The sequence below is a fragment of the Rattus norvegicus genome, chromosome 4 (genome assembly GCF_036323735.1).
Source record: "Rattus norvegicus strain BN/NHsdMcwi chromosome 4, GRCr8, whole genome shotgun sequence".
NCBI classification, from domain to species: Eukaryota; Metazoa; Chordata; class Mammalia; order Rodentia; family Muridae; genus Rattus; species Rattus norvegicus.
The window spans coordinates 118,797,295-118,815,378 of record NC_086022.1 but is presented as its reverse complement, the minus strand read 5'-3'; the positions used below and the strand labels follow the sequence as shown (position 1 = coordinate 118,815,378).

General features: G+C 40.6%; 1 protein-coding gene across 3 annotated transcripts in view; it reads left to right on the top strand.

Moving 5' to 3' along the window:
* The window catches only part of Exoc6b (exocyst complex component 6B), a 455,447-nt gene that overhangs the window by 292,347 nt on the left and 145,016 nt on the right, over window positions 1-18,084 (top strand). The window contains exon 20 of one of the 3 annotated variants that reach the window (XM_063286526.1): window positions 7,679-7,737. Coding sequence (XP_063142596.1) covers window positions 7,679-7,737 — 59 coding nt within the window. 3 annotated transcript variants of the gene reach the window in all.

Sequence of the window (18,084 nt, the reverse complement as noted above, 5' to 3'; positions counted from 1 at the left end):
AAAGCAAGCTTCAAATGACCCTGGAGCAGTTTTAAGTTCAGTAACCAGTAGAACAAGGTCAGAATTTTTTGTTTGTTCTTTTTCCTTTCCTCATGAGAAACCTTACATGTAATTTTTTTAAGAAGGGAAAAATCTGCTTTATATTGTTTGTCTTTCAATAATGATGGGTCAGAGCAGTCAAATCATCAAGGCGGCTCTACTTTACACCCTGGTGGAGGTGCCTGTGTGTGAGATCAGAGTTGTCACAAAGACATGCTGGTGAAGCAGTTCTAAATCTCAGAGGACACTGCAGAGCAGATTTTCTTTGGACACTTAGGATCCAGTACATGTGTGGAGAGAAACATTTAAAAATAAGAAGTATGCTCTCTGTGAAATTAAGTAAATCTTGGGAATGTTCGTTTCCTCTAGCTAACAGGATCACTTCATGCTATGAACAGTTGCATTTACTGCCTTTCTAGACACAGTCTGTTTTAACACTTCATCCAGAAGATGCTTTGAAATCACAGCTGAAGTGTGTTCCTTCTTCACCTATTAAAATAGTGTAAGAGACGCAGAGAGCCAAGTGGCTAGAATTTACACCCAGTTCAGATTTAACCCTCCTTTACCAGGTTAATAATAACTAAGAGAGAGCCATTTTATTAAAGAAAGAGCTTGGAGGTGCAAATTCTGTGCAGTAGCCTTCTGGGACATCCAATGTGTTTCAGTACCGTTAATTCCAATCCTGCTAGCTGCTCCCCTCAGCATCACCATGCGAATTGTAATTCAGAAATGCACATTCTCTTTCTGCCTTTTCCATCAGAGGAATATGAAGGTCAGAAGATTGACGATGGTCTTCAAGTTTGTGTGCAGAGAGATAAACTTGTGTTTCTAATTTGCCGTGCTCTGCACATGTGAAGATCTAAGGGTAATTAGTTGTTATTGCTTTAACATGATGAAGACAATAACTTCTCCGTGAGAAAAGCTCCATGGTTAATAAATTTTGTCTCTGGTTGATTGACTGGTTAATGGAATCAGAAAAGTATTTTATGTCTGTGCTTTACAATACTGCTTCACTCCCTACTAGGAAGGTTTATAGCTGTCTTTGTTTTGGTTTTTATCATTTGTTCCCCCCTTCAGTAGTTTTATTCTGTATCATTTCTAATTCTCATTTTAATTACTACATATGTGGAAACTTGAAAATTGGAGAGTCTGTAAGGCTGATGACGGTGTTGGTATGCAACCTGGATCAGTGCATCCATTCTCTTTGTCATGCCCTCTGTGGAGTTACATGGGCTATTTTATGTAAAAATCAAGATGTGTAATTTAAGTGCAGTGGAAATGCACATATAATGGATGAAAATGGTTCTAAGGTTATCTGAGTCAGTGTCCTCAACTGTGTAACTTTAGTCAGCTGCACGTACTTCTTTGCAACCTGGGCTGTTTGTCTCCCCTGCCTCATGAGGTCTTTCTGTAAGCCTTTGCTGGTGTCTTTCTGTGCTTACATGGCTTGCTCCTGCAGTACTTTTATGGTTTATCTTTCCTAGCCATGTGAGCCCAAATAGAAGGCCTCTTTGCCCTTAAAATGACTGTCATTTCTCTTTGACTCTGGGTGATGGACCCTGTGCCCTCTGGCAAGGCCTGACTCAGACATGGGTCACTGAGTAGTGCCCACTCAGCAGTTATTTTGGTTTTGGGAAGAAGTTCCTTGAATTCCAGGAGATAAGACCGGCTTTGTTTCTCTTGAGTCTACTGCCAGACACCCAGCCACTTGATCGTAGATGCTGGCACCCTGAGCAGTGGGGGCAGGCAGCCTGCTCTCCCTCAGCATGGCCTGAGGTGCCATCCTGTCAAGAAAATGGAGATGGATTGTCCTGCTCTAACCTCATCATATGTCACTGTCAAGCATTGCTGCTGCTTCCCAAAGATGGCTGGCACAGACAAAGTACCTTTCCTGGTGGCAGATGTTACCTTGGATTGCGTATGGTTGTTAGTGATGAAGGGATACAAAAGGCTCACGCAGGAAAGGCCTTAATTCCCCAGTGAGGTTTTTCTGTGTGGGCTCTCCGAGGACTTGCACGTTCTGGCTGGCCGTTGGGCCTCTGCATCATCATCATCTGAAGGTAGAGGCAGGTTCCTCTGTGAGACTGTTTAGATGTTTTCTTGTTTTAGTGAAAGGGTTCACGAGGCAGACAGAGAGTCGCCGTGCAGAGTCGCTTAGGCCACTGAGAGGTGCCAGAAGGCCATCTTCCTGCTTTGTGATCTGAAGGAGGATGGGCAGGATTTTAAAAGGTGGTTATTCCAGTCTTGGTGTTACTTCCTTTATTCTCTGTTAAGCTCGATCAGTTTTCAGTCCTTATTTTTTCTCACATTTGAGGCCATCTATTCTTTGATGTGTCAGATACAAAACCCATTTCAAAGAAGAACTAGCAGATAGCAGGCATATTATGTTTGTGGCCGCTTTCTTATCCTGTGGTCCTGCATTAGCTAAAGTACATTGACTTACATTTTGGAAAATGTATAATGATAATCAATTTCTCAGTACTTTTGACTGTTTTTAATTAAATACATTAAAAGTAATTACTTAAAAATTTACAAACATAGCTAGAAAGTTGCCAAGAGCTTTCACTAAAGTGCTAGTGAAGAGTAGTGCCAGCCAGGGTGCTTGCCTGGTCCAGAGAGAACCAGGTACTCCTCTCTGCTGAAACTGTCTTTGCTTAGTGCTTCCACCAAGCCATGGTAACTTCTTCCTCAGGCCCGAATTGTCTTGTGTGAGGCCAATCACTCCCCCAAGAATGTCTGATGTGCCCCTGTTCTTCTTGTCTCCCTGTGATTATGTGGCAGTTTATGCTGTGTGTATTTTCAGTCTAACGCTCTCCCAACTGAGCTATTTCGGCACTAATGCTGTGTGTTTTTTCTTTGGCTTCACCTGATGTTGTTAGGGCTAATACCAATCATTACTTATTTTAATTGGGTTGTTTTATAGGGTATTAATGGGAGAACATATTAAATACCAGATCTTTTTTAAAAATCACTTTAATTGTAGAAAATATATATATATATGTTTATTTTGTTTGTTGTTTTTATTTTTTTTTGTTTGTTTTTAGAACTAAGAAACTAACTTAGTGCCTGAGTTTGCCAGGCAAATACTGTAGTAACATTACAGTCTCTCTATGGCTTTTCAGAGGACCAATACCATGTTTTGCAGCAATGTATCCATGTGTAAGATAAGTGGATGTAGAATTTATAAGAGATTTTAAGAAGGAAATATCGTCCTGCCATTCCACTGTTCTCGGTCTCAGCATTTAGTGATCTCCTTTCTGCTCTGCTATGTCATTGCATCATCAGGTTAGTGGGCCACTGCCGCGAGAAATGCTCCCTCTCTGGCTTCTCTTAAACTGTTTCTTTCTTTGTGTCTGTCTGTCTGTCTGTCTGTCTATCTGTCTCACTGTGTATGTAGTAAACTACCTTAGCATTTTCTTTTTCATATTCTAAGATTAGAAGTTATAAAATATTAGGAAAATATCATCACTAACAGTTTTTTATTTAGAAAAGTGGTATTTCCAGACATGCATCATTTGGTAGAACTTTTAGAGTGCTGCCCATAGTGTTTTATAGTAGTTGGTGACCTGTATTTTGCTACTATTTTCTACAGCTTTCCTGATCAGAAGTAGGAATAGTAGGATCACCAGTTAGATCAGCATATCATGTCCTGTGCTGTTTCTTTGGTTTTTGTTTTTGTTTATTTTGGGGGTTTTTGTTTTGTTTTGATTTTTCTTAGATTTATTTTTGTCTCTAAGGGGATGTCCCCACCCACCCTCACCAGACCTCCCTACTTCCTGGGGTCTCAAGCCTCTCGAGGGTTAGGCGGGTCTTCTCCCACTGAGGCCAGACCAGGCAGTCCTCGCTGTACATGTGTCAGGTGCCACAGACCAGCTCAGTATGCTGCCTGGTTGGAGGCTCAGTGTCCAGGATCTCAGGGGTCTGGGTTAGTTGACACTGCTGGTCTTCCTATGGGGTTGCCCTCCTCCTCAGCTTCTTCCAGCCTTTCCCCAATTCAACCACAGGGCCCCTGGCTTCTGTCCATTGGTGAGTCTAAGTATCTGCCTCTGATTCTTTCAGCTGCTTGTTGGATCTCTCTGAGAATAGCCATGCTAGGCTCCTGTCGGTAAGCACACCAGAGCATCAGTAATAGTGAGCCTGGAGCTCTGGAGCCCTGGAGCCCTGGAGCCTCCCCTTGAGCTGGATCCCAAGTTGAGCCTGTCACTGGACCTCCTTTCCCTCAGTCTTTTCTCCACTTTTGTCCCTGCAGTTCTTTTAGACAGGAACAATTCTGGGTTTAATCACTGAGTAGTGGTGAATTTTTAAGTCTCTGTCTCTGCCCTACACCTTCTAGTCATTGAGAATTCTGCATGGGCTGGAATAGAATGTGCAGTTGTACTAGATGTCAGTTATCCATTTACCTAGAAGGAGTTAGTTTGAGGAATTTGTACTGATGGCAGTGGTATGAACAAACTGAAAGGAAATAGAAACTTACTATATTAGACAAGTTCATTGTAACCACAAGATGGCGAAATGAAATTAGGTAGCTGGAGGAGGTGATACAACCCTTAGTCATTGATAAATCTTGTAATAGTACAAACTGAGTCCTGGATTCTGAGACACTGAGACTGTCCTTTTAGATATGAGATTAACATCATAGTGTTCAGTTTTCAAATACTGCTGTAAGAGTTGAGAAAAGTGCAGAAGTGAATGTTGAGCCTGAAGCAGAGCTACTTTTAGGTAGGGTTATCATTTAAAATCAACAGGCATATGGATCAAGTTTGAATTTCAAATAAACAACAAGTTTTTTTGTTTTTTGGTTTTTTGTTTCTTTTGTTGTTGTTGTTGTTTGTTTTTTGTTTTGTTTTGTTTTAGTATAAGTTGTGAGAATCTTGTGGACCAGAACTACTGTTTGGGTTTTAGTTTTGAAGTGCTTACATATATATGATGAGTTGTCTTAGGAATGCGAGCTAAATCTAAACACTATATTAATTTGTTTCATGTACACTTTATGGAGAAGCTAAAGGAATCTTTATACAATATTTTTGATGCAACCAAATTTTTACTTTTGCTATCATGTGAAGACACATGTGAAGACGCTCTTTCACAGAATTATGTTAGCAAGCAGGAACATTCAAATTTCTGAAGTTATCAGATTTCCTGTTTTCTTGTTAGGAATTTTGCATGAATGGTGTCTGAAAAAATGAAGCATCCTTGCCCAGGTTCCAAGGCCTGCAGACACACTGTATTAGCAAGAAGGGCACCAAAGAGTTAAGAAAGAGAATGTTCTGGAAGTATCATGATAAAACTGGAGTTGATTGAATACATGGGCAATGAAGGAACTGAGTTGGTGCAGTAAAGGACCCTCAGGCCTTCATGACCCCAGACTGTCCATGCAGATGTTGTCCACTTTTAAATTTTAAATAGACCAAGTATTTTATATGAGCAAAATAGCAAGAGCAGAGAAATCATTCTTAACTTTTCTGGAGTATCAATAAAATTTGTGTAATGACCTGACGTTCTTTATGTCTTTTCTTTTTGAATAATGCACTATACTTTTTAGGGAAATCCAGCTCCCCTTAATCTTGTGTTTTACCTAATCCCAACAATCAGACTGCCTGCGGCCTGCCCTTCCCTCTGACTCACTGGAATCTCTGTCAGATGTCTCCTGTCAGTGGATGGAAACAAGATGTAGCATAATCCCCTGTTCTGGCAACTGACCAGGAAGAAGGGCGAGGTTCTCCACTCTCCCCTACAAAAGCATTTTTCAAAAGGCTATTTCAGCAAGGACCGTTTTAAAAACAGAAGTGCCTTTAATACTTGAATTGCTCCTTCATCTCCCAGGCTTCCTACTACTTAAGGTTGTCCTTAAGAAGGACCGTCTGCTGTGGAAAGACATCGCTTGTATGCCTTTTTTCCAGCCTTAAATGCTTCCTAAGTGCCACTGCCTCTCTTGCAATGGTGTGTGGAGTGCTAATGCCTCCCATCTCCCCAGGGCACCTGCACTGCTCAGCTTCCTCTGGCCCTCACTAAAAGCTTCCAGCCCAGAGCATTTGGATCATTGGCAGAGATTTTTATCTTCATGTTTGTTTGTTTTTTTTTTAAATGTTTTTTATTTATTCGTTTTTATTTGCCTGATGTGGAAAGAAAAAAAAGGAAAAAAGTTAACAGTCATCTCAAGTGAAGCCCTGTGCTGGTTGTTGCATGTTCTAATGCAATGCTTGACTTCTGAAATAAACTTACTAGCCGAGGATGCAGAGTGCCTGCCACTGTACATCCACTTAGAGCATTTAACATGGATGCTGGGTTATTGTAGTAATACCTGACGTTAAAATTCTCTAGCGAGTATAAATCCCAACTAGTTCTTAAACAATGCCATGAAACAAGGAAGAGAACTAGAAAGCATAAGGAAATATTAAGTTCCTTTAGGAAAGACAGGGGCCCTCTTCCTATAACGTCTCAAAAACTTATCTCTGTCAGCAAAATCTTTAAGCATTTTTGATTTGTTGGAGGAAAGGCTGCTGTCTGCTTGTTCCCAAGTCTGTTTGTTTTCATATTGCTCTTGTTAGAACAACTGTGTTACAATCTCATGTTAAACATGAACATAGTATTCAAATGTGCTGTGCTTAATCTGCATGGTGTTTGTGTTCTGACTAGAATTCTCTTAGTGCTGCTGGGTGGCTCATCATGCAGTGAAATTTAGCAAAAGTTAACACACATCCCAGACAGCAGCAAAGTTAACACACAGCAGCAGACGCTAACACACACCCCACAGACCAAGGGCAGTTCTTGTAGGACTGCCCAGCTTTAGACTTTACAGTCAGTCCTCCCTCATTCCCCCGCTTCTTCTAGCGGAACACAATTTCAAGGATCCCCTGACATTCTCCCAAGCTTACTGAGCTCTTGGAATGTACTGGAAGTTCTATACTACTTAGAATTATAGCTTCCTCGTAGAAACTGCAATTTAGAATAGGCCAACAGAAGTACAGAGAACTGACTAGGTGAAGGGGTGTGTAGGTCTTCCTTGGACTTGCTTATGATCTAGCTCTTCCTTCAGCAGTCAGTGTTTTTACCAGCTTAGAAGCTACGCTGAACCTCGGTGTCCGTAGTTCTCTCTAGGGTTCACTGCATAGGTACATGTGTTTTAAAAATTATTCACATGGTTGAACTCAACCCGTAGGTAGCTCCAGTTTTCTCACTAGAGCTCTGGGGAAGACTGAAAGCACATTGGAAAATCAAGTGGTCTTTTGACATAGTCCTTCACTTAAAACTCACCAAGAGAGCATATGGTGAGTCTTTTTTTTTTTTTTAAAGCATAAACTCAATTGCTGTCAAAAGGAACTCATGAATGATAGAAGACACTACTATCACTAGAAAAACACATAGAGCTTTGAAACTCTATCCTAGAAACTGGGGTTGAAGGCAAGCTTAAGCAAGTTTGTTATTATTGCTGTGATATGGAATCCAAGAACTTCATTGGCTAGCAAGGACTGGAAGCCCAGTTACCGTCAATGATAAGTTTGTGTGTTTGGGCATGAATTAGAGTATGCAGTCTGTGGACTAGCACATAACCATGAAAGGTAAACCAAAGAAGCACCATCTGCTTCCCGTTTGGAAAGAGCAGTGCTGATTTCTTCTAAATTTTTCTGTTCGAACACAGGGAGCATCCCAAGAAAACCCAGCTTAATTATTTCTCTGGTGTCTACCTTTTCCAATGAGGTGAGCTTGCTTTTATAAAAATTCTTCTCTCGTATAATACATCCCAACCACCGTTTGTCCTCCCTCCATTGTTCCTAGTTCTACCCTCTTAACTCCCATCTTCCCCAAATTTACTCCTCCTTCCTTTCCCTTCAGACAACAGCAGGACCTCCAAAGATATCCACTGAACAAGATACAATTAGGACTAGGTCAAACCCTCATATCAGGGCTAGGCAAGGCAACCCAGTAGGGAAAAAGGGGCCTCAAAAGCAGACAAAAGAGTTAGAGCTAACCCACTCCCACTGTTAGGAGTCCCACAAAAATACCAAGCTAGCAACCATTTCATATATGCAGCAGACCTAGTGCAGACCCACACAGGCTTCCTGATTGCTGCTGGCTCAGCATTGATCACAAACTCTTTTTAAGTGTTTTGTCATTATCATAAACTACATGGGAATAATCAACTCAAAGGATAAAAGGTTTATGTTGGCTTGTGGTCTCAGAAGTTTGAGAGTGTGGTCATATGATTCCATTGCTTTCAGGCCTGTGACAAGCCAGGGACATCATGGGAATTACATGATAAAGAAAAGCTGCTCACCTCATAGCAGCCATGAAGAAGACAAGGAGAGGGAGGATGGCCCCAGGACAAAGCATACCCTTAATGGTATGTTCCCAGTAGCACACTTCCTCCAGCTAGGCCCTACATTCTAAAGACAGTTCAGGTATGAAATAATCAATAGGAAATCAACTGAAGAGGCCAATGCCCTCATGATCTAACTACCTATTACTAGTGCCACCTGCTGTTTCAACACATGAGACTTTCTGGCTAGTCATTCCATATCCATTCACAACAATACAATTTTTGAGACTTTTCTTCCCTTCTTCTCCTTCCCATAAGATATTACTGTTAATTTTACACTGTCTTGAACTCTGCGGGCCTTGTCTGGCCTAAAGGTGATATTCCTCCTGCTGTAGCCTCCCAGGCGTTGGGATTGCAGGTGTGAGCCGCATGGGCAGCTTGAGAGTCTCAGTCATCATCCTTTGTCTTGTAGTATTCATCTGTGGAACACATTGCAGTTGTAACTCAAGGTGGTTACTTGGCTTGAAAACAAAGGCAAAGAGCTTTGTCTAGAAGTATGTGTCATTTAGAAATCATCACTGTTGCTTTCCAAAAGCAATTCTGACCATTTTCAATGTTTTCATAGAAAAAATAAATTGTGTACAGAAAGCCAAAGTAGGATTGAGAGAGAAAAATGAATACAGAGGATGGGCTGGAGAGGGACCACAGTTTTTCCTACAGACACACGGAAGAATAAACCATGTACCTCTATCATGATCTACATGAGTACAGTTCTGTATTCTGAGAGAAATTCCTTCTACTGGGAACTGAACAGACCTGCCAGCCATGCTCTGACTGTTTGCCATCTCCAAACTTCATACATAAAAATCCTGACCCAACGGGATTAGAAAGTGGGACCTCAAGCCTGTCATTGGAACGTAAAGACAGATAGGCACAATATGATCAAAGTTTTCCAGCAGTGTCCCCAGGAAGCTCCTTTGCCTTTTCATCCTGCAAGTGCATGGTGAGAAAGCTTTCTATACCACAGAGCAGGCCCCTGCTGGCATGCCACGGCATGGTGTTGGTCTTGCCAGCTTCTAGAACTGCTTCTATTGCCCCATCTCTACACTTTGTGAACTTTGTCACATTGGCATGAGTGGAATTGGCCCGAAGCAGATGTCAGTTTTGCAAGGCATTCACCTCAGCTCTGGAGCTCAGCTAATGCAGAAACTGTTCCTGTTGTTCTGACCTTTTGCTGGGCTGCTCTCCTGCTTCATTGTCTGGTCATTAAGGTCTAGAGCTGTATTGCCCGATATTGTAGCTCCCAGCATAAATGGGAACACAAAACCCGAATAGTCAGAGATGACAAGTACTAAAGGTATCAAATACCAGAGTTTGAAAGACATAAAGATCTCAATTTGAAAGTACTGATTTCATTATAAAAATGTATTACGTACATTGGATTAGACAAGATTCATTCTTTATTTTAAAAATTAGTTTTAATATGTTCTTTTTCTAATGTATCTACTAGACAAAATTAATAGGAGCTCAGATTTCTATTTAGTGCTTTTCTGTAGAATCAGTTTTACTATTACGTTAAATGGTCTACAGAATCCCCTCTTAATGTTAAATTGTAGAGGGCTGTGGGTTTGGGAATGTGTTCATACAGCAAAATAATCAGCCCTGAACAAACACATGGCTAAGATTAAGTCCTTAAAAGAGCACAGTTAAAAATATCAAGGATATAAAGTTACGACTCAAACGCAGTCTCTCTCATCTCTCAGGAAGCTCACCCTTTGCATGGCCGACCTTCAACTTTTCTAAGATTATACACAGAAGCACTGTTGATTACTAATTTAGAAGACCTCTTTTCACCCTAATTTAGAAAGGTCCAATGTGAAATTGCCCACATTTCATCAAATCATGAAGCATTAAGGAATTGCAGAAGAAATCACTATCTTTTCTGTGTTTGGAGTTTTTTATGATTTTCATCATTACCCAAGTAAATGGGAAAGAATATACAGAATATATACAAAGGAACAGGTAACATAAACGTTTGTCCTTAGATGTTCCAGGGTTGAAGATGAATGCTGAAATAATAGAGGGTTTAGATTTTAATGGTTTCCCCTGACTTAACCTTCTTGGCCTCAGTTTTTCATCTGTGGGAAGTTCTCAGCCATTACACGGACTCCTTTCATCTTTCCAGATTTTAGGGTTGTAAGTTTAAGACCTAGGGTATCACCAGTAATCTTGACTGCTGTTTGACTATGGAATATTAAGGGCAAATCCAGCACCATGTAATAAGACATGCATGGTCATAGCCTTTCGTAATTCATCTTCCTTTATAAGAACTGATCCAATACAAAGTTTATTAAGTTGACATTAGTGGTGTTTCCTCTTTAAAGAATAGCACTTAGAAAAAAAAAAAAAAAAAGAATAGCACTTAGTCTCTGTTAAGGTACCCAGTTGCCTGCACTCCAAGACCTGGAAAGAACTTAACACCTCCTTCCTTTACATCTTGAAACAAAATTGTTTTCTAGTTTGCTTTATGAGAGCTAATCTACTTTTTTCTGATCATTCTGTATTACATAAGACATGAAGTTGGCCTCTCCACTTTTTCTGAATTGGTTCCCGTTAGGCCGCTCTCTGTCCCGGAGTGAAGGTGTCCCCTGGTAACCAGTCATTGAGGTGCCTGGCCTCTTGCTTCTGTAGCTTCCTGCATGCAGCTTGGCTGAAGGAAGTCTGCTGACTAAGCATCAATATGAAAGGCCCTTCATGCTGAGGCTATATCTAGTTTATAGAGGTTAATTGCTAATTAACTAAAAGGCCATGTCTGTCTGTCCTAGTACTCATTTATTGTTTAGAACAAGCGAAGTTGAGAAAATTGAACTTCACTTTTGAATCTATTTGGAGCACTGGTTTGGAGTTTCCTATCAATTAATCATATTTCCTTCAAAGAAACACTGGGGGGAAATTATAGTTAATCTTTACTGCCCTTTGTTGTTTAAAAAAAAAAGTGTAGACTGTATTGTTTCAAGCAGTTTTAGATTATCGGCAAAATCTGTCGGGCATAATAGAAAGTTCCTATACACTTCCTGCCCCACCGCACAGAGCCTCTTGCTCTATTAATTCACTATAGCATATTAACATTTGCTGTAATTAGTGTACCCATACATCCTTACCATCTGAAATCCATATTTGACATTTGGGGTCATCCTTGGCGTTATAGATTCTGGTTTTTGGGATAAATGCATAACACCATGTAACACCATGTATCTACCATTGTCATGTCACAGAGAACAGTTTGCTTTCTGCAGGTTCTCTATTCACCTGTGCATTCCTCAGCCTCCTGACAGGCGTCACTGTGTACGATCGCCACAGTTTCCCCTTGTCCAGAATATCACAGAGTTGGAAGCATTCAGCACATAGCCTCTGAAGATCGATTTCTTTCATACAGTAGTATGCATATAAGGTTCTTCCTTGCTTTTTCATGGTTTGATAGCCCAATTTTTAAGACTAAATAATAATCCATTGTTTAAATATAGCAGTTTATCTATTTACTGCTGAAGGGCATGGTGGTTATTGCCAGACTTTGGCAGTCATAAACTATGCTGCTCTAAGCATCTACCTCCTGATTTTTGTGTAAATAACAGCTTCAATTCATTTGATAAAATACTAACCTATATATCTCTGTCGTATGATAACCTATATTCATTTCTGTTGTATGATAAGTATGAGCAGAAGCAACTTAAGGAAGGATTTATTCACAGGGCTAGAAGTTATTAATGGTGAGGAAGGTTCAATGGCAGTGACAGGATGGTGAGAGATCACATCTTTACACATGCAGGAAGCAGGAACTAGAAGTTGGGTAAGGCTGTAAACTCAAAGTCTACCCAGTGATGTAAGTGATGTTCTGTCTCCAGCAAGGCTTCACTTCCTAGGTTCCACAACCTCCCCAAACAGTTCCATTAAGCGGCGACTAATTGTTCAAATACCTGGGTTCATTTCATATTCAGACAACCACAGCATACAGTTTTAGGTCATCTTATACAAACACATTAGATGGTACAGGAAGCAATATCAGTCTGTCTCCTTACTTAAAAAGAGTTACTACTAGAAAATATGCCTGGTGTGTTTTTGAGCTCTACAGTCTGTTCGGGCTCCCAGGCTCCACCTGAACACTTTGGTTATAATTTTCATCAGTTTATTTTTAACATAATAATAACTCCCATTTCCAGTTCACAGCCCAAAGGTAGGCGGCCATGAGCTTTTCTCATAGTGGTTAGCTCTTTGGAGCCAGACCAGAGGAAAGTTGCTGCTACCATAGTGTTGTGCTCTGATGCAGATTCAGAGCAGAGCTACGGCCACTGTTGTGAGTTCTTCTTGGTCTTGTGAAGTGATATTTCCATAAGATTTAATAGATTGGTGTGTTTTCTTTAGTTTTTCTTTTTGTACCTTTGGATTCAAAAATTAAAGAAGAGATCTTATCAGTGATCGCACCTTTCTCCACATGCAGGAAACAAGAACTAGAAGTTGGATGAGCCTATAAGCTAATAGACTTTGATGTTGGAACAGACATTAAAGAAGAATCCATTTAAATGTAATTACATAATGGGGGAAAATAGAAAGTAGCCAGGTAGTTCAGAAAAAGCACAGACTTGCTAAAACAAGAGATCTGAAATTTACATATCAGTTAACTCTTGACCCCAAAATTAACAAAACAGAAACAACAAGAATAATAATGAGGAATTGACAATTTTAGTAACATGAGAAACCAACATTCTACAGTTGCCATTTTGTTAGGTCCCAATATCTAATTTCAGAAACTGAAGGCATGAAAACACAAGCACAGGAGCCCACAGCAAGAAGCTGATTGAGTAGAAGCTACTTCTCAACGGCCTGATACCAGACACATGTGCTCAAGTCTTAAACAGTTGTTCCAGAGATATGCAGAGAACTATGGGGAGGTGTTGAAAACATAAAGGCAATACTGTGTGAGCAAAATGCATTTACCAATACACAGAGAGAAAGACACAGGAGAAAAACCTAACCAAAACAGAAAATTCACTGCAAAGAAGGCAGAGCAGACATGTGAAAGGACTGGTAGCCATGGAGATAGAAAAGAGAGAAATAATTAAAGAAGGGTGAGCAGAGACCAGGAGGGTATATCCACAGAAATTTCCCCAAGAGGGCTGTGCCCATAGAAGTCTCCAGGTTCTTTTGTCTCTTAGTATCCTCTGAACTGTTTGCTATTTTGTTAATGATTTTTCTTATTTTATCTTTCTCCCTCCATTTTATCTAAGGGTTTAATTTTCTCCATCTTGAAAAAAATCTAAGTTTTATCAATCTTTTAAAATTATTTTTCTAATATTTATTTCTAATTTTTATTTCCTCTTCTAGTTTTGATTTTGTTGTCCTATTTCTAGTTTATGTAGGGGCAACTTATTTGGTGGGATGATTCCTTTCTGTCTGATAGCATGGTGCTCTCATGTCACCTGCTGCATGGAGTATCCCTTTTGTCTCTTGAGTCTGTTTATTTTTAAAAGCTAAAATGCATCTCTCATACCCAGCATGTTGACTCCTTTGTGTCTCTGATTGCAGAGTTTAATCTATTTACATATTAAGCAAGTCTGACATGTAAATACTGCCTTAGCCATTTTCTTGGAGATTTATTGTTTTACAATTCATTGGTTTATCTCTTGTTTTACTGTGCTCCTTGGTGATTTGTTCTGACATGGTTTGAGCCCATGACTCTTCTTATGGCTCTTGCTGATTTTGCTTTTTGAGACAGGGTTTCATGTAACTCAGGTTGGCCTTGAACTCCCTGTGCAGTAGAGGGGAACCTTGGAATTGCACAGCTGACCTACCTACTCCCATGTGAGTATTGCTCTGGGATTAAAGGCCACACATGCACCACTGGTTTCAAGTGGAAGTTGATAGTCGGTTTTACTTTAAGGTTGCCATGGGACTTACATAAAACATTTCCTAGTTGTGGTGTTCTGTTTCAGAATGGTCACAATCATATAAATACATGTTTACTCCACCACTTCTGTTTTTTCTGTGATTGTCACCCATATTTTTATAGTTTTGTAACCACTGACAGATGAATAACTAGTGGTATGACAGTAGTGTTTGTAACATTTACACCAAATTTGAAGAGCTGTGTGTGCCTCGGTCACAGCGTCAGGGCCTGACTCACCGTTCTACTCACTAGTGAGCTCCACAGCCTGCATTCTTTATGCTGTTTGTTAATGCTTCTTCCTTCTGTTTGAGGAGCACTCCTCAACATTTTCCTAGACAGATCTCATGCTAATTGACTCCTTCTCTCTTTGTAAGGGAATGTCTTTACCTCTTTTCATTTCTGAGGAACACCTCTGCAAGGTTTTGGATTCTAGGTTAGTGAGTTTTTGTCTTCTGTTTTACCTTTGAGCACAATGAGTATATCACCCTACTAATTCTTGGCTTGTAAGGTTTTTGTCGAAAAAGTCTAATACACCTATAAACGTTGCCTTTTATGTGATCAGTCTCTCAAATTTGATCTTGCTTTTTGTAAAAAGAAAAGTTTTAAAAATTATTTTATTTATGTGCATGGGTGTTCTACCCGCATGTAGATCTATGCACTGTGTGAATGCACTACCTGTGGGGACCAAAACAGGGCTTTGTATCCACTGGAACTGAGGTTACAGTCAGTTGTGAGCTGGGAACGGACCGTGCCTCTAACCACTAAGCCTCTCTCCAGCCAACTTGGCGCTTGATCTTCCTCTTGAACAGGTCTGAGGAAATGTGTTTGTGTTCCATATCCCCATGCTTCCCAAGAGTTAAGAGGGTTTGAACAGCATTTCTTTAAGCTTTCTGACCATTTCCCCTTTTTTGTGACTTTCCTACTTTGTTCATTTTCTTTAATTTTTTTTCTTTTATCCCTCTGTCTGGCCAGTTTTAGAAATTACATTTTTCTGTTTATTTATCTTGCTCTTTGATAGTCTATCCTGCAGGGGATCCCTTGTTGAGTTGTTCATTCTGTCCGATTGGTCTTCAGTCTCCACCCCTCATTTAGTTCTTTTTTGGTTACTTTAGGTTTTCACTTTTAAATTTTCTCATTTTGCTGGTGTATGGCTTTTCTAATTCTGTCTAGTTTTATATCTGTTTCTGCCTATCATTTAGCTTTTTTAAAAATGTGCAGTTTGAAGACCTCCTTGTTTGGATCAGTTATGAACAATGTTTTTGTTTCCTTTAATACTGTTGTATTTATCTTTTTTTTTTTTTTGTTTCTGGGGTAGCTCTGCATTGGTGCTTGTACATATGAAGGAACATGCATTTCTTTTTGTCTCTACAGACTGTTTCAGATAGACAATTCTTTTCTATTTGTGCTTCTATAACAATATACCTGAGACTGGTAACTTATTAATGAAAGAAATGTATTTCCTACAATTCTGGAGTCTGAAAAGTCCAAGATTGAGACAATAGCAGGTTACTTGTCTGGGACTGCCCTCTGCTTGGAGGTGGCACCTTGCTTCTGCATGCTCTGGAGGGAGGAATCCTGTTCTCATGTTGATAAAGCAGAACAAATTCTCAGGCTCATTTGCAAGGGCACCTAATCTCATTCATAAGGTCAGAATGTGACTCAGCAGTCACCTGTTATTTATTTCTTTGGCTCTGGGGATTGAGTTCAGGACCTTGCAGATAATAAGCATGCACTCCAGTGAGCTCCTCTCCATCTTTGTAGTCATTGTTAAACAGTCACTTCTACATACCATTGACTAGGGAGGAACCTTCAGCATCAGTTATAGAGGGAGCAGCATTAGCTAGGGAAGTGATTGAGCAGATTGGAACAAGCTACCTGATTCTCAGCTACATGGTCCACATGCATTCATAGCTAGAGGCTTGGATCCCTGTGGACCAGAGTCTAGGTGGCAAGCCTATCCTAGATTTGTTGACAGCACCTGCAGAGTTAATGACTGGGTCTCTGAGTTGTCACTTTGAGCCTCTGACTATGACCCAGCCACAAACTTGCTTCAAGATCAACCTCTACCATCCAAATCTTCAGTTGAATCTCTAGGATACCACTGATCATGGCTCTCTCTGGTTGTTTGTAGTTGGGGCAGTTATCTAACAGAACCTGAAAGGATCTGCCCTCCTTGCCAGAGCTTCTACAGGTTCTGTTGAAGTACTAGGCTCACCATGGCTGTCCCATGGACTAGACCACTGTTTCCCACTCCCCTCATTCCAACTCGCCCTTTCTGTGGGCTGAATTCTGAGCATGACTGCTTCAGGCCATGAGAAGGGCAGAGTTAACTGGTGGCTCCAGAGCCACAGACATGAATGCAGTAGTCACAGCATCCAAGGCGTACGTGAGCACGGCTCCTCCAAGTTCCTCTGCTTCATGGTTTTGGCAGGAGAATTTTCCAAAGCCAAGGAGCCACAGGAGTTTGGGCCATTTCTAGTCTAGAGCTGGAAATAATGCTGGCAAGTTTGTTCCTGACACAAAGTTCTGTCCTCTCAGTGGACCCTGCTTCCTGTGTGCTTTCTCGGGCTTTCAGCACACTCTTTGTGAATCCCAGTGTTCTCTCAGAAGTGCTCCTATCCATGCATGGGTGGCTGTTCATTTATTGTAAAGGCACAGGTGGAAAGCCACCTATCGCACTATTATCAGGTTGACAGTTTTCTTTACGTACTGCTACTGCTGCTGCTGCTGCTGCTACTACTACTACTACTACTACTACTACTACTACTACTACTACTACTGAGTTAATGCTTTATTGCATGTTTAAATACAGGATATGATTTTGGGACATTTTAAGTCTTTGCTTTGTGTTTTCTATTCATTCACAGTGTGGTAAAACATACATGAGCACATTTAAGGTATACAGTGTTGCATTGGTAACTGTAGGCACAATGTTCTGTACCCCACTCATCCTTGAAGTGAGAGATCTAATGAGCTGAGTCTCTAGGAGCCTTCTTCTCCTTCCTTTCCCCTCCCTTTATTTCTTCTTGACACAATTCTTCATGGATCCTCCTTCCTTATGTTCTGACCATCTTCTTTCTGACCAACAGGACCTGGAGTGGGTTCTCCTGGGACTCTATCAGCTTCTCTGCAATTAGCCTCCTGGAGCCACCTTGAAGTGATGCAAGAGGGCCTGGCTTCCCCAGAGCCATCCTCTAGTCTAACACTCCCCTTATCTACTGCTCCAGGGAGCCAGATACCAGGAAACCATTATGTTAATACAGCAACAACAGCTTCTATTTTTTCAATCCCACAAAAAAAACACTTGTGACCTGACATGATCTTAAGATGCAAACAAAGCATCAGCACACTTTAGTCTATGTGGTGCTGACTTTGTTATTAGCACTGGCCTAAACCATAATCCTGAGCTAGTCATGGAAGAGTGTTCTTGCCTCTTGTCTGAACTAGATGCTCACGGGAGCAGTGATACACTGATGCTGTCTAGGGGCCTTTTTGTAGTTTGTCTCTTAGCTTCCCTCTTGTCTAAACAAATTATGTTTTCCTCCCACATTTGCCGTTCCACCCATCTGCCACATACTATTGATTTTGCTTTTTGGAAATACATTGTTCCCACTGCTTATCTTTCTTTAAAAACTGTTCTTGTTTTATGAATAAAATATGAAGAATCATTTTTATGTTCAGTTTTCCAAACTTGCTTTAGATCAGTTTTTGAATGTCCTCCCTTTTTCAACTTTATTTGTGTTCACGCGCGCGCGCGCGCGCGCACACACACACACACACACACACACACACACACACGTGCATGCAATGAAAGCAGATGGTGGAGGTTACAAGAAGTATCACTAAA